Source organism: Callospermophilus lateralis, chromosome 6 (assembly GCF_048772815.1).
Source record: "Callospermophilus lateralis isolate mCalLat2 chromosome 6, mCalLat2.hap1, whole genome shotgun sequence".
Lineage (NCBI taxonomy): Eukaryota > Metazoa > Chordata > Mammalia > Rodentia > Sciuridae > Callospermophilus > Callospermophilus lateralis.
In genome coordinates, this window is record NC_135310.1 from 15,120,212 (window position 1) to 15,142,286 (window position 22,075).

The 22,075-nt window shown below is 40.5% G+C and overlaps 1 protein-coding gene across 9 annotated transcripts in view; it reads left to right on the forward strand.

Annotated features, from left to right (window-relative positions):
* Syne1 (spectrin repeat containing nuclear envelope protein 1) overlaps positions 1-21,265 on the forward strand; it is a 421,786-nt gene extending 400,521 nt beyond the window's left edge. For 2 of the 9 annotated variants that reach the window (XM_076858113.2, XM_076858114.2), the window contains exons 100-108: positions 560-702; positions 2,623-2,749; positions 3,871-4,082; positions 6,838-7,038; positions 8,212-8,340; positions 9,653-9,865; positions 10,973-11,065; positions 12,411-12,469; positions 19,671-21,255. In XM_076858113.2, the coding sequence (XP_076714228.2) occupies positions 560-702; positions 2,623-2,749; positions 3,871-4,082; positions 6,838-7,038; positions 8,212-8,340; positions 9,653-9,865; positions 10,973-11,065; positions 12,411-12,469; positions 19,671-19,911 (1,418 nt within the window). In that variant the 3' untranslated portion in view covers positions 19,912-21,255. Of the gene's footprint in view, positions 1-559; positions 703-2,622; positions 2,750-3,870; positions 4,083-6,837; positions 7,039-8,211; positions 8,341-9,652; positions 9,866-10,972; positions 11,066-12,410; positions 12,470-19,670 lie in introns of all 9 variants that reach the window. The other 7 variants (XM_076858118.2, XM_076858117.2, XM_076858120.2 and 4 more) reach the window with 6 other exon arrangements.
* Positions 21,266-22,075: the final 810 nt, after the last annotated feature.

Sequence of the window (22,075 nt, forward strand, 5' to 3'; positions counted from 1 at the left end):
TGATGTCTCCATGTCTATTCTGAGCTAGTCTTTTCCTGGTTAACTTGAATTTGTTCCTTAAATGCAATGTCCCAACAACCTGGGTCTTCAGTGGCACTGTGGTCTCCTGTGGTACAGAAAGGCAGGATAGAGAGTGCAATACCCTCTACTTAGTAAATGACCACAGAAAAAGTCAGGGAAGTTACTGCCTCCTGCTTCCGGAGGAGTGCCAGGCACCATTTCAGACTTTCAGAAAGGCCTTCCACTATCTACAGCATTCAGATGACAGGGGATCAGCTGGGAGAGGAAGTGGACACTCAAGGTTATGCAGAATCAACTGCAGAACCCTTTTCAATGTCCAGGCTGCTGGCACTCTCGAGGGAAGCACATTCATTGGTTCAGCCCCTTAAACATCTAACCCACCAGCAATGTAATACTAAATTTGCTTTATAATTACTCCCAGACACACCCCTTCTATGCTGCCATAGCTGAAATAACTTCTGAAACTTCTCCTTGAATGTTAAACTTGAACTCAGTCTAACAGCATGGCCACTGAGCATTCTTATGGTTGGCACTGCAGGAGATCACAGCGCCTTGGAGTCACAGATCCGACAACTGGACAAAGCCCTGGATGACAGCCGCTTCCAGATGCAGCAAACTGAAAATATTCTTCGCAGCAAAACTCCCACGGGGCCAGAGCTGGACTCCAGCTACAAAGGCTATGTGAGTAATTTGACCATCCTGCTCCTGACCTGCACCCGGATCATAGTTCAGTGACATAGAACAGTCTGTGTGCCCTGTGAGGGCTCTGAGTGTCCTTGAACTCCTGAAGGTGGATTTGCAGAACAAAGCCCCGCTATTTAAAGTTTGAGTAGAACCTGGTCTGTTTTCAGAGCCGAGCCCACTTTAATAACCAGCCTGTTCCTTACACTGAGCACTTAGGAAGATCCTTTAGTTGAATGCAACAAAAGGCTTTGGCTCCCAAATGTCATTAGGCATTTATCCAATTCAACTAATAATTTCTGAATCAAGGTTATCCTTGAAAGAAGATTTTAGCTAATAGATTACTAACATGGAATTTTTTAAAGTTCTTTTCCTGGGCTTCTGATTCACTGAATGACCTTGGGAATCTTTCTTAAATCTTTGTTTTTCTATTGTTGTTCTTTTTTTTTTTTTTTTTTTTTTTTTTTTTTGGATTCCTACAGATAGAACTCAGAGCCTTGTGCATGCTAGGCAAGGGCTCTACCAGTGAGCTGTACCCCCAGCCCATTCTCTGTTCTTTGTGTGCTCATTTTGGAGAAAGGAATTGCAATTGTTATGACTCAAAAGAGGAATTTTGGGAAAAGACATCAAGGGATTATGTATATCACCAATTTTATTTGTGCAGCAATTAGCTATGTATTTTATCTCTCATAATTTTATTCATCCTGCTTCAGTTATTCAAGTAATTCTTCTCAGAGAAGGACCTGTTTCCTCCATATACTTAAGCAAGATAATTTTAGGGTAAATCTCTTACCTGCTTCAGATCTTCTTTCACATTTATTTATTTTTTTAATTAATTTTTATTATTGGTTGTTCAAAACATTACATAGTTCTTGATATATCATATTTCACACTTTGATTCAAGTGGGATATGAACTCCCATTTTTACCCCGTATACAGATTGCAGAATACAACAGACACTAGTATGGCAATATGTAAATCAATGGATGTGCAACTGATGTGATTCTTCTTTCACATTTAAAAGACTGCTTAGTAAAAAGAAAGAAAAAGTAGTTTCTCTAGTCTGCTTATAATTCACACGTACTACTTTTTTAAACCAGGGAAGAAAATTGTTCTAGCAATAAATGTTGATATTAATTGTCCTTATAATTACTTCTATATAGTAAAGCCTGCCTTTAAATGTATAATTTTTTAATCATTATGCTGACATCACTGAAATTGTACTTATCCTCAATCAAAAGTAATCAAAGTAGCTCAACAGCACTGTTATCTGTTTTAAGGGCTCTAAGAGATAGTGTTATGATCTGTACAGCAAGAATGTCTTGAGGTGATTTATCCTTTTAATATTAGAATATTGTAGATGATACTAAAATGGATTTGGCAGATTTTCCTTTGATTTTAGAATTTAGTCCCTGGATACCTATTAAATATTGCTTAAACTTCCTTGTAAAACACTGACTTTAATATTGCTTTATACTTTTAAGTATTTTAATTATTTAGTGCAGAAACATTCTCATGAGATTTGTGGTAATATCAGTGCTTCCACATTTCAGTTTGACAAAGAAAAACAGAGAGCAACTTGCCAAAAATTATATATTGCCTTGCCAACTGAGGCTCTTGGTTTTAAGTCCCAGATTGATTTAATCTGTTCTGATTTAGGAGTTTAAAAAAAATCCGAGGGCTTCTCTTGCCAATCACGCATGCAGAGCAAATCTTTAAGGCATAGCTTTCTTGTGTCATGCCATATCTATCGCTTGTTGAGATAGCACGGTTTTAAACTATGCCTACTTTTAGTAAAGTGGCACAGAAAAGTATGATACAGCCACTGCCCTCCCCTGGAAGTAAAAAGGTGTCTCCCCTGGAAGCTCTTGTCCTGGTGAGCGCTTTGGTGCTAGGGGGCTGTTTCTTATGTCTAAACAGATGAAACTGCTGGGAGAATGTAGTGGCAGCATAGATTCAGTGAGGAGACTGGAGCACAAGCTGAAGGAGGAAGAAGACAGCTTTCCTGGCTTTGTCAACCTGAATAGCACCGAGACCCAGACAGCTGGTGAGTGCACTGTGCTCATCCCAGACATTAGGAAAAAGAAGATCCTGAAGCACTTTGTCACACCCAAGTTCTACTGGGCTGCTCAGCCTCCTTCTATTCTGTCCTGAGAACTCTCCAGGGTCTCCTGTTCTCCCTGACAGAGACAGGAGGTGAAGGTCCTTGTGGTGGTTTTCCCCTTCTGTCTATTTGAATGAACTGTCTCTGATGTAGCTAGTCAACTTTTTTAAAGTATGCTCTCAGAGTCTATTATAAGAAGGGACTAAGAACAGAAGGATCTCCGGTATGGAAGTTCCTCAAAAAACTAGGAATGGAACCACCATATGACCCAGCTTCACCACTCCTTCATATTTATCCTAAAGAATTAAAGTCAGTATACTATAGTGATACATGCATACCCATGTTTGTAGCAGCACAATTCACAATAGCCAAACTATAAAAACAGTCTAGGTGTCTGTCAGTGCATGAATGGGTAAAAAAAAGTTATATATATATATATTAATTCAGTCATAAAAAGAACAAAATTATGTCATTTGTAGGAAAATGGATAGAACTTGAGAGCATTTTGTTAAGCAAAATAAGTCAGACTCAAAAGTCAAGGGTCATACATTTTTCTCTTACATCTGTAAGCTATAGGAAAAAATAGGGAAGAGAGTCTTATGAAAACAGAAAAGGAAACCAGGAGGGTGTTGGAGCAGGGGAGAGAAGAGGATTGAGATAGGGGAAGTATTGGAGAAGAAATTGACCAAATCATATTGTTATATTGTATGCATGTATGAATGTGTAGCAGTGAATTCCACTATTATATATAATTATAATGTGTTACAGTTTTACTAGTATAAAAAGGAATGGAATGATCTCTTCATGCATGTGGCTGCTCATTTCTTCATAAAGCTCATCACAGTGAAGCTAATTTTTCTTTACTTCATTATCATTATAAAAACAAATGGGGAGAACACAAATTGGACCCATTTAGCTGTCATTTACAAATGACAACAGAAATGTCCGGCAGAATCACTTTTCTTTCTGTTGCTCCTTAGAGTTAGACACCACCATATGATTAAAGCATTCCCTAAATGTCATAGGTGGAGAAACCCCCTCACTGTTCTGTGCATGTTTGCCAGGTGTCATTGACCGATGGGAGCTGTTGCAGGCCCAGGCATTGAGCAAGGAGTTGAGAATGAAGCAGAACCTCCAGAAGTGGCAGCAGTTCAACTCGGACCTGAACAACATCTGGGCCTGGCTGGGGGAGACAGAGGAAGAACTGGAGCAGCTCCAACGCCTGGAGCTCAGCACCGACATCCAGACCATCGAGCTCCAAATCAAAAAGCTCAAGGTAGCTACCTCTCCCTCTCCCTCAGCAGCCCAACAGAAAGCCACCACACGCCAATACCTGTTCAGAAACTGCTCGCTCTGATGGTTTTATCCTCATGGAGCAGCAGAAGAAACCATCTAACCAAAATGAACAAGAATGCTGCTCTTGGCTCTATCCGTCCCAAATCGGTGTGTTTCATAAAGGAAGTTTGGAAGAGCAGAAAGAAGGACCATATTATAATGAATTGGTACTTTAAGAAATAGCTCAAGTTTTATGAACGATCCAGGCACCTCTGAGACCTATTTAACCTCTTTATACGGGCAATATAAGTATACTCAGAGTCATGCATATCTCTATCCATAGCTGGAAAGAAACCTTTTCCAAGATTGTATTTGTGTGAATTTGTAAGAGACCTGATGAGACCATTTGAAATTCTCAAAGTGACAAAATTTCCCAAATTGATTATGGTTGTTATGGCAAAAACAGTTTTACTATAATCAGTAAAACAAAACAAAACTTTTGACTAATTGTGATTAAACACCTACTTTGGATTTGGGACTGGGAGGATGTGGTGTGCAGATAGCTTACCTTAACTCCAATTTTTTATCTGAAAACTCCTTAGTCCAAGCTATTGAGCTGTGTTCATGTGGAAACTTGTAAGCATCCCCTGGACGGGGGTTTTGTTTGATGAACATTCAGATGTGCTACTCCTCAGAATGTTTCTGCCCGGAATCTTCAAGCTCAGAATTAAGGGTGCTGTGTTTGTGTTCCTGTGGTTTTAGCATATGCTATTTATTTGGGGCTGTTATCTCTGTTGCTTGATTTTGAGTGGTTGTATTATTTTGTTTTAAATTTTCAGACATATAAATGAGTCTTCCCCAAAGATTTCCCACAGTTGCATCCTATAGAGAGATCTCTGCACCAACCCTATGAATTTCAGGACAGAGCACTGGAGGGAAGATGCAATTTAGAGTATCTGCATACTGAACTGTATTTTTCATTAGAGTCCCTAAGTTACTCTAGCTAAACAGCATTTTAGTGTAATCAAATTCCTTTGAAAATTGATAAAGAAAGTACTGGCCAGAATCTGAGACCTCAGGAGATCAGGGCAGGAAAATAAGACCTTGGAAGTTAGCCTGTGTGATAAGCAGAAGGAGTCCTCCTCTGTAGCCCTTCCTCTTCCCTCCTGTCTGTTTTCTGTAAATAAATCTATGGAACAATTAAATGCTTTCCAATCTATAGACCAGGATGTTAAGAACCTGTTGAAAAGTGAAAAATGAAGTCAAGTTAGGGACATAATAAAACTAGTAAGAAATTATAATAAAATATAGCCTGGGTAGATGTGATTTCCACAATTGCTCCCCACCCCCCATAAGCTTGGTCTGTGGATGTTTAAATAACACCCAGACACTCCACAATTAATATGTGCTCAAGTTCTTAGAATTGAGTTCTAGATTGTTTGGAAATGCACAAAGTCAAAAATCGGTCATGTTTTTTTTTTTTTGGGGGGGGGGTGACATCAAACTAAACTGTTTAGCTCATAAAATACCCAATTTAGTCTCTTTATCATCACAGGAATATGGCCTGTGATGTGGTGATGTTCTCAGCCAATGAGCCCCTGTGCCTACAGTTTCTGGGCTCTGAAACCCACTATCAAAAACTCACCACTTCATTCTTATGCATACAAGTTGAGCACCATTAGTCTAGTGAACTAGGATTAAGAAATTAACCATTTTATGCACAAGATTTTTTTTTTTAAAAAAGCAGGTGTCCAGCTGCCCAAAAGTGTTGGAGCCAGGTTTCTGTTTTGTTGTATTGTGACTGAACTACTGTGCAAGAAATCAAGTTCAACAGCTTCCTTAGTTCATTGCATGTAGCTATCATTTCTTCCTTCAAAGCTCCATTTTGCTTTATTTATCATTTTCATTCATTGATTTTGCATTCCTATTCCTCAGAGCCTTGGCAACCATTCTGAAATATTTACTAGTCATTCTCTGTTCATATGCACTCTTGAAAAATGTGGGATTTTGTGTGCATTCAGGTATTAATGCTCATCCAGGTTTGGATTTCTCATACATCATGTTTTCTTTTTTTTTTTTTTTATTATTGGTTGTTCAAAACATTACAAAGCTCTTGACATATCATATTTCATGCATTAGATTCAAGTGGGTTATGAACTCCCATTTTTACCCCAATTACAGATTGCAGAATCACATCGGTTACACATCCACATTTTTACATGATGCCATATTAGTGACTGCTGTATTCTGCTACCTTTCCTATCCTCTGTTATACCCCCTCCCCTCCCTTCCCATCTTCTCTCTCTACCCCATCTACTACAATTCATTTCTCTCCTTGTTTTCCCCCCCATTCCCCTCACAACCTCTTATATGTAATTTTGTATAACAATGAGGGTCTCCTTCCATTTCCATGCAATTTCCCTTTTCTCTCCCTTTCCCTCCCACCTCATGTCTCTGTTTAATGTTAGTCTTTTCCTCCTGCTCTTCCTCCCTGCTCTGTTCTTAGTTACTCTCTTTATACATCATGTTTTCTAAACATCTATCCATGTTGTCAAGTGTCCTGTAATTGATTTCTTGTGATTACAGTATCATTCTCAGTAGCTCTCATCATCTATTCCTTAATGGTCCTGTTAAAGGCCAGTTTTAATAAATGGATCTTTTTATAGGAGTAAAACATGTTCCAGAATTTTAAACTACATTTTAAAAATGTTTTTATCATTATGGTCCTTGTTTGATTGCTCGCCTTTCTCTTTTAGGAGCTTCAGAGAGCCGTGGAGCACCGCAAAGCCATCATCCTCTCCATCAATCTCTGCAGTTCTGAGTTCACCCAGGCTGACAGTAAGGAGAGCCGGGACCTGCAGGATCGGTTGTCCCAGATGAACGGGCGCTGGGACCGTGTGTGCTCTCTGCTGGAGGACTGGCGGGGACTGCTGCAGGACGCACTGATGCAGTGCCAGGTGGGTGGGGCTTGGCATTTGGAGACTTAAAACCATAGGTTCATATCTCAGTTACCTTAGAGGTGCAGTTGCTCCCCCAGATCAGTGTTTGAGTGAGATAACTGCGCCTCCAAACTTTTCATGTTATTGGAGAATCTGTACTCGTGACTGAGGTGTAAGGACTCAGATCTCATTTTCTTCCCATCTCTCAAGTTCTGCCATTCCTTCTTTGACTCATTCATTTATTTCATTCATTCATTCAACACATACTTCTGAGCACACAGCTATTTCTTCAAGATCAAAGGAAGGTATTGCAATATCTATTTATCCATTCTTGCCACAGTTACTTGCTGTTTCCACTGTGAGCCAGATAGGTCACTGAGCAGCTATGATACAGTGTAGCCTCTGCTTTTGTTAGGAAGAGGAGACAAGAGTAACTGAGGAAAGCCACTTTGGGAGGAAAGTCAGGAGCTTTCTATAGTCCCTTGAACCAACCTTGGAAGGATGTTGCTAAGAAGGAGATGCAATGGATGAGAAGTCCCAGAAGCAGAAAAGGGCATGGCATCTTTTAGGACATGAAAGAAGCCAGTTTGACCAAAATATTGTGAGGGAGTCCAAAAATGAGCAAAAGGGCTGGGGGAAGTGGTCAAGAGCCAGATCCCACATCAGGTCCTGGCCAGGAGCTTGGGTCATATTCTGAGCACAATGTGATGATGAAGGAGGTGAAGCCTCTTTGAAAGCAAGGTACCCAAGCTGTTGTTGCACACCACATCCACTCCTAGTGCAGCTTCTGGCACATAGGAGACCTTCACTGACTGCAGGCTGAATCACTGAGCAAGTGGGTGAGTGAAGGGGAGATGGGATTGGGCCTAGGCCTTCAAACATGGGAAGATTTTCTGAAAAGAGATGAGAGGAGAATTGTTTTCTTCCAAACTGTTAGCATGACTCTTCCTGTGGGAAATTAAGTGTTTTGATACCAATTTACTTAATGTCTAAGTTTTCCCCCAAGTAATATTTGAGATGCTTTTGGTAAGAAGATGAACTCCAGATTAGACCATCAGCACCAGGGCCTCTCTCAGAAAAGAGTCGTGTAACTGATGTTAAAATCAATGTGCATTTGCCAATGGTAGCCATTGGAAAGAATGGCAATATATTCTGGGAAATAGGTTATCCAGGGTTTGTATATTTTGGTAGGATTTCCATGAAATGAGCCATGGTTTGCTTCTGATGCTGGAGAATATCGACAGGAGGAAAAATGAAATTGTGCCCATCGATGCCAGCCTTGATGCCGAGATACTTCAGGACCAACATAAACAGCTTATGGTAAGAACTCTCGTGGCCTCTGCTTGGTTTTTTACCTTTTGCTTTATAATCTCTCATACCCCAACTGAAGTCCCCAATTTAACTCCTATGGTTTTCAATTTTTGTGAAACAAATATGCACAGAAGATAACATCGGCCAACTTCATCCATTGCTCAGTTGTATTACTCTTACCTTTCATTAATTAGTTGTGCTAATCTCAACTATCTTGGGTTTATTGTGGCAGCTTTTTGATGAATTACGTTTATTTTTAATTTAAGCTTTATATGTTGTATCGATGCCCCAAAAGTTTATTTGGTGGCTTATTGTAAAAGAACATAAAACAATTAAAATAGAAAGATACAGGCCTTATTAAGAGAAACCGATGAAACATTAACCTTGGCACCAAGATTTCTGAAAGCAAAACTAAAGAGAAACACAGTACGTTCGCTCTCTATCATTATCTGACAAACAAAGTATACCAGTTCTTAAGGATCAAGATATTTTTCTAGCACTAAACTCAAGCAGAAATTGACTTAAAGAATCATGTTTCCGTTTATTGGCTAAACAATTTATTGATAAGTGCAACAAAAGAATTACCTTCCACAGTTAATTTCTCTCTTGAATAAGAAATTTATGCCATGCTAGGCCGGGTAGGTTCTTATAAGGATCTTGGAACAATATAAAGGATGCTGTATTTTGCAACTTTGATAGATGATCAGAAAGCATATTTGAGTTCCATTAGGAGAAAAATGCCTTGCATGTTGTGGCTTTCTGTATTTTTTAAATGTTATATCTTAACTTTTAAGAGTTACCAAACTGCAGAATTGGCAGTTTTCAATTTAGTACCATAAGGATCTTAGAAAACAAGAGCTATGTTTTTATTCAACTTTGATCTCTGGCATTAAGCTGTGAATGACGATTCACCCTGTAACTTTTTAAAAATCATCACCAGATATCAGAGTATGCCTGGACATACCTGAATTTTGTTCTATCTAGATGTTTTGTTTTTCTGTTGAAAAGACTAAGTTTCATTTTCATGGTACTTTACATTGTAAGTATTTTCATATGCATCACCTAATTTAAACCTTATAAAAACACTTACTGGGACCAGGCAGCCAATGAGGAACTCAGATGGGAGAGGTTCAGAGGCCTTGGGGAGCATTTTTGGCAGAGGCAGAGTTAGAAGACCAGTCCCCAATTCCCAGGCCAGGGGCTGCAGCATTGTTTTGGGTGCGAGCCCATCATTCTGATGCTCAGATATAATTGCTCACTTTGGGAACTTACTCCAGCTATTACGAATTCTTAGAAAAATATTTCCTATTCCATACATTAGCAAATAAGGCGTGAGCTGTTGGAGTCCCAGCTCAGAGTGGCCTCACTGCAAGACATGTCTGGCCAACTCCTGGTGAATGCTGAAGGTACAGACTGTTTAGAAGCCAAAGAAAAAGTCCATGTTATTGGGAACCGGCTCAAACTTCTCTTGAAGGAGGTCAGTCGGCATATCAAGGATCTGGAGAAGTTACTGGACATGTCGAGCAGTCAGCAGGTAAGCCTAGCCAGACCTCTATTTACAGGAAAGCCAAGGTCATCCTCTCCACCTGTGGTAGAAGGCTTTAAATGCAGCACTTACCAGAATGGATTCCCACCTCTGGCACTATTGATCCAAGTCCTACCTCCAAATAAAAAAGCAGACTCATAACTTTTCATGACAGTATGCTACTATTGATTCTCCTCAATCTAAACGATGTCTTGTACTTGTTTGCTGCCAACCCTATTACCACCACTGCTGTAGCATTTTATTCTCCCTTGTTTAGTTAAGAATTCACACATTTTCAGATACACAGCCCTGTTGCTGCCAACCCTATTACCACCACTGCTGTAGCATCTTATTCTCCCTTGTTTAGTTAAGAATTCACACATTTTCAGATACACAGCCCTGGTAGAGCAAACCAATTATTGCCCATGAGTTTTGTATTCAACACTTGAAAGGCATGAATTCTTATAAATATGGCAATTAATTCATAGAACATTGTATTTTGCTCATTTATCTTTCCTATTTTTTTTCAAGTCACGGTGTCATGGTAATATTCTTGTTTTAAGAAATATACTTGTAGGCCCACCAATGCTTGGAGAGAAGGCAAACGTTCAATCATGAAACCCTGTCATCCACACAAATGTGTTGTCCTTCTATAAGCATGAAAAAGAGCCATCCACTCTAAATAGCAACTGTGCCAGAAAGAATAGGCTTTCTCTGATTCCATAAGGTAGACTCCTGGATGACTCTCATTTGTTTCTGACTTCAAGGCCTGGCCTGAGTGAGCCTCAGGCAGACATCTTCCTCTCCCAAGCCAGTATCAGCTCATTCACATCCATGACACTAAGAAATAATAAAGCTGCAATAACAACACTGAAGCTGCAATTTCCAGAAGGGCCAAGCCTACAGCCTTTCAAGAGTTGAATATAAAACTCTCCAGTGCACTGGAAGGGTTAGGTCCCATTCTTGCAATTGTCTGATTCCATTTTTCACAAGGAATGGTCTGATTTTTATGGAGGAGATGAAGCGATGTAGGGCTGGGGTGGGAAATACATTGTGTATACAGAGCCGCCATGGCTGTGGGTTGTGGCCTTGTTCAAAGAACTTTCCCCCTTATAGGACTTGTCCTCCTGGTCTTCTGCTGATGAGCTGGACACCTCGGGATCTGTGAGTCCTGCATCAGGAAGAAGCACCCCAAACAGACAGAAATCGGTAACTTTTCACTGTTCATTTTCAGGTCACCCGTGGGGGGGGGGACACTGGGGTATGAGAGTATTTGTGCCTATCACAGGGTCCACAGGCTCAAAGCAGGAGTCCCCAGGCAGGAGAGGGCTGTCACCAGCGTAGAGCTGCTCTTAGCCCTGCCGCGTGCCCTTCCAGCATGTGCTAAGGAATGGAAAACAGCAGTTCTGTTTTTCAAAAAGAAACAGGACTCAACGTGTGGTTGGTATGCAGGAAAAAAAAAAAAAGTATATGTATGCCTATTTTTGCTTTTGCTCAAGTGGCCATTTCCAGAATGGTGCTCCTGTGTCCCTTCAGCGGCTCCTTCCTTCAAAGCACCACTGCTGTGTCCACCTAACCAAGATGGGCTGCCATGTACAAAGTGCCTGAGCCAGAGGTGGGCACGGTGAACATCCTGTACATCCAATAAAGGGTGGTTCTGTTGTTCCTCAAGTTGAGGGGCTTCTGAGTGGTGGTCCTGAAGTTGCTTCATGACTGTTCTGCCCTAAAGTGGCAACAACTCGAGCAGACCCACCCTCAAGGCCCTGGTGGGGGCCGCTTCACCAGAGCACAGTGAGGACAAAAAGACAAATTTGGCCCCTGCTACCCTCTATACCTTGATTTCTCTGTGTAAATTGAAGCTTGTTTTTTCTTTTGTTTTTTTTTTTTTTTTAGTCTGGCTTTATGATTTTATTCATCCATTTTTTTTTCAGTTTTTAGAAGTAATGATTTTATTTGTACTTTTTTTGTTATAGACACTTATGTTCTATGCTGACAAATGTATTATTCGTTTTAGGATTGTTTTTTACTACATTCACTAGTTTCCTGTAGATCCTAGTTTAAGAATGTAAAGGAATACTGGCTTTTCCATTGAAATTTTAGCTTTGATGTAACTTGTTGGGCTCCATCACTATAAACAACAATGTCCTGAGGTAATCCAAAATTTTAATATGGTCGGAGTGCTCCAAAAGGTGAAAAAAAATATGTAAAGTGTCTTTGAAGTACATAGTAGGCTATCTCTAATTGTATAGTAAATATGCGGAGACACTGGAGTGGCACACTCATTTGTGCTTCTTCCATGAAAAGTGAGGGAAATTATGCCCACAGTGGTGTGGACGCCACAACTTATGGTTCTTTAAGGATGAATAATGTAGATGTGTATTCATTTTATTTCTTCGACACAAGAAAAGCCAGTTTCCTTGATCCGTGGGTACTGATCATTTCATTTGGTTTGTTGTTCCTTTGCTGCACTTTTAGTTTGATTTTCATCAGTAGCTTGTCTTTATTTGCCTGGACTGAACATTCTTCTTTCTTTACCCCTGTTCATTGCAAACAGCCACGAGGCAAATGTAGTCTCTCACAGCCTGGACCCTCTGTCAGCAGTCCAAATAGCAGGTACCTTGTTCTCCTGGTTTCCACACTGTTCTAGAACTCCAAGAGGATGATGAAAATAGTCCATGATGTAGGGAGGCCTGTACGTGGTCTGCCTCACTCATTTCTGCCCACACTCTTTCCTAGTAAATTGGAAGATGCATTTCTAAAAGTAAAACACAAATCTGGACCCTATCCAAATTTTGGCTACACATAGTCCATCTGGTCCTTTCCAACGAAGTGTACTCTGAGTGTCCACAAGGACTCAGTACGGCTGTGGCACAGCCACCTTTGGATTCATGGCAGACTTTTATCATCCTCTTTCTTTCTAGATTTTACAATAAGACAGGTAATCAATCAGTAAATTATTTTACCATTTACAGAACCCACAAATCTGCATAAAATATACTAACATCCCCAACTTTTTATTTTATCTTCCTGTTTTATCCAGATTGTGGGTTTTGGCTTCTCAAAATGACAAGTCCTAATTTGGTGTTCTTAAAATTTATAAGCACCTTCTCCCTCTCTTCTGGCTTGCCCTAAAACGCCAGCACACTCAGCCACGCACCTCCCTCACACTTGGCAGACTCTTTCCTCTGGACCCAGGAGCAGTGCTCCCTAGAGCCGCTCTCGGCTGGTCTCCCTGCTCCACGCCTTGTCTGAGATCCTGTTCCACAGTTAGCAGTGCTTTGCCTTCTCTGTCGTTGGTGTGATGTCTGTGCTCCTTTGCCTTTCCACTAATCAGCTCATGTTTCCCCAGAAAACTTTTTTTTTTTTTAATGAAAAAATTGTCCTTGAAGCTGGATTTTTCTTTTCTTTCTTTCTTTCTTTATTTTTTATTCTAATCCCAAGCAGTTTATTAGAAAAGTATTTGTCCCCCTGGAAACTCGATCTCCACTGAGCAGGAATCTAAATTCCTGGAAGGAGGGTGGGCATGAGGAAAGATAGAACTGTAAACCAAGTAAGACTTTTAGTTTTCCAGCTGTGGCCTGAAGGACTGGCTATTTCATTTGGTCCATCAAAGTCTCGCAGAAAAGATTTTGATATTTTGATTTGCTTTCCGGTTTTAAGTCTCCTTTTACCATTTTTTTTTCCTTTTCCTTTTTGTTTGAAGATGATTTAGTAGAATCTTTTTTTCCTATCTCCATAACAAAATAATAGCAATGAAATTTGGAGAAACTCCTAGGTTCTTTGAAGGTGATCATGGACATCTGAGGGGGCTCTGATATTTACTTCGGCCCCTAGAGCAAAAGACAGTCGTGTAATATGGACAGATTATTGTGTTATATAATCTCTCTTCTCCCCACACTTTGCTAATGTACCATGAGCAGAGATGAAGAATATCCTCATAGCATTCCTTTGAGGAAACCAGAGAACAATTCTTTGATCAAACCAAATGGTGGAGCTGAGAAAGTGAATATCTCTTACCCTCTTGTTCAACACCGGTAGAAATCACCTTACGGTTTCCAAATATCACATCTGTGGGCTCCCTCGGTTATTTTGGACAGTCCACAGATCTTTTGAAACATCAAACGCCCTAATGTCTCTTAGGGTAGCAGGAGCTTCCACACACCTCCTAACAGGACTTTGTGGCTGGGACAGCCACCTTCTCTCTGCCACGTCCGCAAGGCGCCTTCAGCTCTGCTCTGCCCTGCACTGTTGATTAACATCTTTCTAAGCATTCAGCACAATGTCCACTTGGCTACTCGGGAGAGGGTGGAATACCAGAATGGTGTCCTTCATCAGACACCTTGGCAGACGGGTTGTGGATGAATGTTCCCAGGCTTCTCAACTCCTTGGTACTTTAGCTTGGATTCACCCAAACCTGAGAGTGAACCAGAGAGGGTCCGGCAGAGAGTGGACTTCACTCACAATCCATGCTGCCAGGTGTCCCTTTACCTTGCAACTGGAGATACCTTGCATTTGATCTTGCACTGGCCCAGCACATTTGAAAGGTTAACGCTGAAGCACAGGAGTTTAGAATGTTGCCCTAAGTTCAACAAGAACATTTTAGATACACACTTTTTTCTGAGAAGGAAAAGGAGCTTTTGAAAAAGCCCAGGTGTGCATTTGAAGAGAGTGGTTACTTACATATCTCCTGGTGTTTAAATAATATACTAGCCTGTTACATATTTTATTTTGATTTGATGGTGACAATTCTGCACCTCATTTAATATTCTAAACCTGCATAGGGATTGAGGCCAGTAGTTACTGAACACTTACTATGTTTAGGTCCTAGGTCTACATAATTAATATAGTTTCTTTCATTAAAAGACTTGTTGCACCAATAATAAGAGGCTTTCAGATAATTCCTAAAATTATAAGAAATTGAAAAAAATCTGTGCACACACTCTTAATAACTCATAATTTTCATGATTTTTATTTGAGGGTAAACATACCTTAGAAATATGCTTCAAAGCAATTCTTGTGATGGTCCATCTGGTACAATTTTCATACATCAGACTTAAAATTTTCTAGCCCAGTCACCACTTCAAACCTCTACAGTAGATGAGTTGAAGTTGACATATGGGAAGATTTCACTCCACTTTTCAGCAGGACAAAAAAATAATTGCTCTGCAGTCCAGGCACAGTGAATGATGACTTCATCCGAAAGCTCAGAATTATAAAATGCAGAATTGCCATGGACCACAGTTAGTCTTTGGCACCTTCTGCACAGAAAATTAAGATGGAATGAGAGTGGCAAATGCTGGCTTAAACACTGAAAGGGAAAAGAGGCCTCATTTAAAAATCCATCCAAGGTGCTCAAATATACTTAAGCAAGCCAGTGGGTGTTTTTACATGTACACTAAAGTCTTGCTCAAAGTGCTGTTCTGTTTCTCGTGGAATTTGTTTTCAAATCTTTTCTGTTGCACTTTTCCTGGGGATCTCTTTATTCCAAGCTTTCAAAGAGCTCAGCATAAAGCAGTTTGCCCTGAAGGCAGGGTGCCCACCCATACTCCAAGGACAGATGTAGGGGACAGGCTCCAAGAGATATGTCTTTTGCTGTTTTGATTCAGCCCTTCCCAGTCTTTGTAGGGAACAAGTCAGGCAGTTGGAGAAAATCTGTCACACCTTTGAAATCAATACTAGTCAATCAAGAACGCTTCCTGAAAGCAGAGGCTGAATCCAGCCAACCCCCAGGGGCATGAGTCAACATACCCTTGGTATAATTATATAGATACTAATGACAAGTTCCTGACATCTATTTAGTATTTAATATGTTCTAGGTGCCATGCCAAGTGTTGTATATATATTACCTCATCTAGCCTGCACAAGAACCTTATGGCACGTGAACCCAGGTAGGAACTCTCCCGGGTTAACCCTGACGTGTTAACAATACCACTCTACTGAAATACTGTCAGTAGGTAGGGGGACTCACAGAACAGGTACCCAGGCTGCCTGAGGTAGTATAGGAACAGCCCGAATATTTAGTTTGAAATAAAAGGAGACTGGAGTCCTAAATTGCTTCTGGGAACTTGTCTTCTGAGCCACATATTTTTATATGTAAATAAACACTGCAGTAAACACTGCAGTTTCAAAGACTTATAAGGGGCAGGCAGCAAGATCATGGATAGCCTATTTGGGGACAGTGACAAAACAACAACACCTGGGCAGTTATTTACTCAGAAATTTGAAGGAGTGAGAAGAATGAGAAACAAATAAATATTTGCAGTAGAGGAGGAGACCATGTTTTCCTGGACAGAATTACCTAAAATACCTGCATTGATCACCTTCCTTGAATACATTCACATGTTTAAGTTTTCCTATCTAAACACCACCTGAATTTGCTTGCATGGACGTGGTAAGATCAGTGGAGAATGACCAGTAGTGATCAGTCAACAAGTCCCCAAGACTCTCAAAACTTGAGTGACCTTAGGTCCATAGATAAATATTAAAAATACCCTTTCACTTTGGGATCATTAATCTACAGGTGCTAAGATCTCTAGAACAGAGTCATCCTCAAGGAGAAGCAAATTTGAGCATGTTGAAACCGGTAGTTACCCCAAGTGGAGTGGGCACTTTTCTTGGTGGATGGACTAGATGTTTTTAAGAGCATTCAGCTGTGGGAACAGTCACTGGGTACTATCTGTTCTCTTTGACCTTTTCTCAGCCCATTCCTGCTCCCTATGTTGACATTCTTAAACATTAGAAGTCATGCACCAATTACATTTTAATAAAAAATGCTCTGATGTTGTTAAATGTGCCATGTCCTCCAAAAGCCTCCTTAACATGTGAGCCCATGTTCCCAAAATAGTGATCTTTCTAGTTTTTCTCAGGAGAGAATTAGTCAATGAACAGCCTTTGATTTGATCTTGATCTTTGACCTCATTGCTCAGGAGAGCTAATGATTGATAAAGAGGGGTTCTCCCGCTCTGTGGGTTGCATTATCAACTCTATACACACCTGTCCATCACTAAAGTCTTAAATTGTCTTCTATTGAAAATGAATCAGTTAGATATTTGGAAATGAGATAGGATGGGGCCATTCTGTTCTAACTAACCCAGTTACAAGTGGTGACTGGTGTTTGCCAAGTCATATTTTCACATCAACGGAAGGATATGCCGAAGAAAAACACAATCCAGAGTTTGTGGGTAGCTTATTCCACCTTTCTCACCATGTTTTGAAACAAACCACTGAAGCATAAACTGTCAGACTGAAATTATTTTAGGGTACTAGGGCATCGCGTTTCTTTGCAAACAAGCAAACTGAAGGCTAGAGAGACAATTTACTTGCCCGTGATTATACACTTGCCTAGAAAAACAATATCCTCGTGTCCACACAAGGATTTGGTGATAGGTGTGATATTCTTAGGCTTTCTGACTAGAGGTATTTTCGACACAAAGAAACCACTTTAAAATACCTTCAGATGCAAAGATTTCTTCTTTGCTTCTACATGTGAGATACGTGGGTCATAAATTTGACCTTCATGTCTATAATTCATAATCCCCAACCAGAAATTCATGGCCTCATCAAGCATGTGGTGGGCAGGGATTTGGGAACTCAAAGTTCCTGCTAGAGCTCTTCCTTTAATCTTGATACTTGGGACAAGTCGTGTAGCTCTCAACAGAGTCCATGTTCTGGTAGTTCACATCCCAGGCTTTAAATCTTGATTCTGCCACTTGCTGGTGAACTTGGGCCAACTGCTTCATTTTCTGAGCCACTTTTTTCATCACCTATGAACTGAAGCTAATAAGCCTCAGAGGTCTGTTGAGAGTTTAAATGAGAGAATCCAAGATAAATGCTTACTTAAGAGTGTTGCCTAGCAATCTGGAGTATGAATGTTAACTATCCTTAGCTACTTATCTCCCAAATTAGGAGGTGGATTAGATACTGTCTAAAGAGGCTTGATCTCAAGATGAGTATTTTATAATTAGATAGCTTGACATGCTTCTGTTTTCCCTTTCATCAGTAAGGTATATGACTTTTTTTTTTTTTAATGTTCTACTGTATTTCCACAAAACATACATTTTTTTTTTTCTCTTTTTTTTCCGCTGTTCAGCTCACTAAGGAACAGCTCACTGGTCTTACCATAGGATAGTTAAGCAATTCAACCACTAGATGGTGATTGAACTCTTGTAGCCTCTCAGTTGGGAGACTGTTAACACTGACAAATTACAAATTATAAATCACATAAGACATGGAACTGAGAAGTTGGAAGACCATCAAGTCTAATTTGAAGAGGTTGATGACACGGTTGGCACTTAGAGGTGAATTCTAAGCAGGTTGTTCAAGGTTATGCCACCATTAGATGTGAGCTTCAGAAACAACAAAGTCCTCATATAGACCAGTCATTTTTTTTTTCTTCTCTCCATTACACTCCAAGAAGCATGCTTGGAAGTGTGCAGAACAGAGCTGCTTGGGGCTTCTGCAGAACTAATCTATCTCTCATGTTACTTTGATGGTTTAATAAAGAGTTTTGCGTAGTCCCTGTGTTCCCTTTTAAGGGGATTATATGTGTTTTTTATCTTAACACTTATTTTCTCAGGTGCCATTTATCCCCCATGGACACTTGGGTAATCTGTCTTTAGAAATTAACAGCTAATAGGTGAGCTAAAATGCAGAGTATTCTTATGAGCCAAATCTGCAGTTACTAATGCAGTTTTTACATCTTCATATTTTTCCAACAGCCTCCCATTTGATGTCTTTACATTTAGTGCTATTAAACCATTAGGGAATTAATTCATCCTCAGTGTGTGGGACTGTGTCTTCTTTGTACATCTGTTCTTTGTGCTCATGCTGTGTAGGTGTGGGTGCATACGAAACACCTCTTGTAATAGCATTTGTACCTTTCATCTATTCCACCAGTGACCAAACAAAATGCTAATGGCTACTCTCAAGAGAAAACAGGAACACCCAAATCAGAAGCCACTTTCATATTCAATATTTCCCAGCACTCTTTAATATGAATACTGAAAATTTGTGCTTACTCTCAAATGTACTATTTAAAAGGAAGATAAACACAAACTAGGAAATTTTGAGTCTAGAAGGGATTCAAGATGACAAACCGTCCTCTCCAGAAAAATGGTGTCCTTTTCCCAAAGCCATATAATTAGTGACAGGATCAGCCTGGAAACTATGTCTTTCAACAATAATTCTTAGATGGGTGCCATTGCTTTTACTTATTCATGTAGTTTTGGAATCCACTGATGTCAGGGCCAGTTGCTGGTTCAGTGCAAGATGAAGCCAGGTAGACTCTAAGTAAAGTTCCTTGGTTTGTGCCAAATGACCAGGACAGTTTTTATCCTTGGGTGCAGATTTCAGCACACCCAGGATGGCTAGATGGGGTACTTTGTATGATTCTCTCACAACAACTAACTTTGCCTAACAATAATGCTGATATTTTTAAATCAAAAATGTAATGCCTCAAACATCTACACTTTAATTATCCTGGATCTCCTAATTTATGCTGGTAAAATGTATTTAGAGCATTTATTTTTATTGATAGAAAAAAATTTATCAATAAATTGATAAATTTATAAGGGATAAAAGGAATGGAATTTCAACCCAGTTAGTTACCTTTAGCTGACTGACGACGTGTGTATTGTTAGTGCAGTTTCCAGAAATTCTTCCTTTGGTGGGGGGAGTCATGGGCATACTGCTGAAGGATGGCCACCCACTGTCAAGTTTGCATGGCCCTTTGGCTTCCCGGAAGGTACAGAAACAAAAAGCAACATCCACCTAATACTTGAGTTATCTGAGTTATTTATGTTGATTCTTCTCTCAGGTCCACAAAAGGTGGCTCCGATTCCTCCCTTTCTGAGCTACGGCCAGCTCGGTCAGGCAGAGCCTTCCTGCTCAGAGTCCTCCGGGCGGCTCTCCCCCTTCAACTCCTCCTGCTGCTCCTCGTGGGGCTCGCCTGCCTTGTACCAATGTCAGAGGAAGACTACAGTTGTGCCCTCTCCAACAATTTTGCCCGGTCATTCCACCCCATGCTCAGATACACAAATGGTCCTCCTCCACTCTGAATCAAGCAGATGCTTGCTGCAGAAGTGTTGGTAGCATCGGGAGGATGGGGCCAGCAGCAAGCCCAAACCATCAGAGGATTTGATCTTGATGAAAGCCCTCCATGTGGCAGCTTTAGCTCTCCTCCATATCCATGTGTGCAAATCACGGCTTCAGATATGGTTGGTAAACAATGACAGGAAGAGAGTAAATGGAAGGTTTCAAAGAAATATTGTTCCAGACTCTGAGCCTTAGCACTGAAGTAAGGACATCCAAAGTTTCCTGGACTCATGAATTCTGGGCCATTGGCCCATTCACTGCATAGCCGAGGACTTCAGTAGACCACCTGGGCAGCTTTCCCATGGTGCTGCTCCACCCACCCAATCAACCAAGGACCCTTATCATACAATCTACCAACCAATCAGTGCTGAAGAGATTTTAGAACCTTGTAACATACAATTTTTAAGAGCTTATATGGCAGCTTCCTTTTTACCTTGTTTTCCTTTTGGGCATGATATTCTAACCTTTGCTTTAGAAGCACAAGCTGTAAATTCACAAGGCACTTTTTTTAAAGGTATAAAAAAAACAGATGTAATAAATAAGGTCATGGAAGGCTTTATGTGAAAAAAGTTGAATGTTATAGTATAAAAAAAAAGATATTTATGTATGTACAGTTTGCTAAAGCCAAGTTTTGTTTGTATTGATTTATTTGCATTTATTATAGATACTGTACAATATTTTGTCTGTGCTTTTTTTTTCTCCCTAAAAAAAGAGATTCTAAATTTATTTATTAAGCAGGCACTGATCAGAATGAAACTTGATCTTTTTTTTTTTTTTTTGTGGAATGAGTGAAGATGGAAAATCAGTATGTATTAAAGGAAAAGGAAGCTTGGAAATAGTTCATATTTAGACACAGAGGAACGCAGAGGATCGCTTTTTCCCTCTTCCTTCCACAGCCAATCAGATCTCATGCATTCCTGCTTTCTGACTCCTTCACCCTCTCTTCTCCATTTGCTTTGCACAGTGGGAAGCACCTCCTAGGAACTCCTGCCCAAAGCCCCCTCTCTGATCCATCCCAGGGGTATACAATGGCCACATGAACCTTCTTGAAGCCTTCTTTTGTTCCAGTGCCTTCTTTGGGCTGGGGATGTAGCTCAGTGGATGAGCACTTGCCTAGCATGTATGAGTTCTTGGGCTTAATCCCTGATACCAAAGAATAACAACAAACAAACAAAACAAAATAAACCAGGTTCCTTCTTTGCTACAAAACCTTCTCTTGTTCATTGACTACCCATTAAGTACGATTTCGGCCTGTCATTCAAGTCCAAATTCATAAGATTTTATTCTGCCCCTCTGACCTTGCCAACGGGCAACTCTCGTGGAACCATGTGATACTCATGGCATTTTAATCTGTCATTTAATAATTTAAGGAGAGGGTACACAAGACCCAGATTTCATGCTTCTCTTGGAAATAGAAAGCTCTAGCACCTTGAGCATATACCCTGCATGGCAACAATGGCTGGGGCTTATTGGCTTGTCTTTAAGAACTGGAAGGGACAGTTTTCCATTTGTCCACATATCCCATCAACATGTCTCATTGCCTGTAGCAACCTGTAAGGAATTGAGTTTATAAAACCTGTTCTAAATCCAATATGGAAACTAAACTGAGGTGCTCTGTCTTCCCTGGCTTCCATTCCATAAAGCATGAAGGTTGAGTGCCATCCCAGGCAGGCTCCTGAGGCTTCAAAGCTTTCAGATTCCTAGGCTCATATCAGTCTTCACCTGATCCCTGGGGCAGGACCCGAGAGCCTGCATTTTAAACAGGTGCCTGGGTGGCTTGATTCCTACTGTTGACAAGAATGCCCTATGTTTTCTTATTTCCATCTTTTTATTCTCACCTTCCCTTTGTTCCATCCTCATGAGACTTAGCTGACAAGCCACCTACTCCATGAAGATTTCTTGGTGGATCCTCTACCGTACTCCAGACTCCTCTGAACCAAACTTCCCTCTGTGGCTTTTCTATTATGTGGACTGTGCTTTCTACCTTCAGGTTACACCTTTACTTTCCCCTACCTGTCATGCCCTCTGGAGCGACATTCTTTTATAGAGAAGACAAACTATGCTTTAAGTATCCAGTCCTCCTGCTCCTGGAGAATGGTGATTGGAGTTGAAGGGTTCCTGTGCACC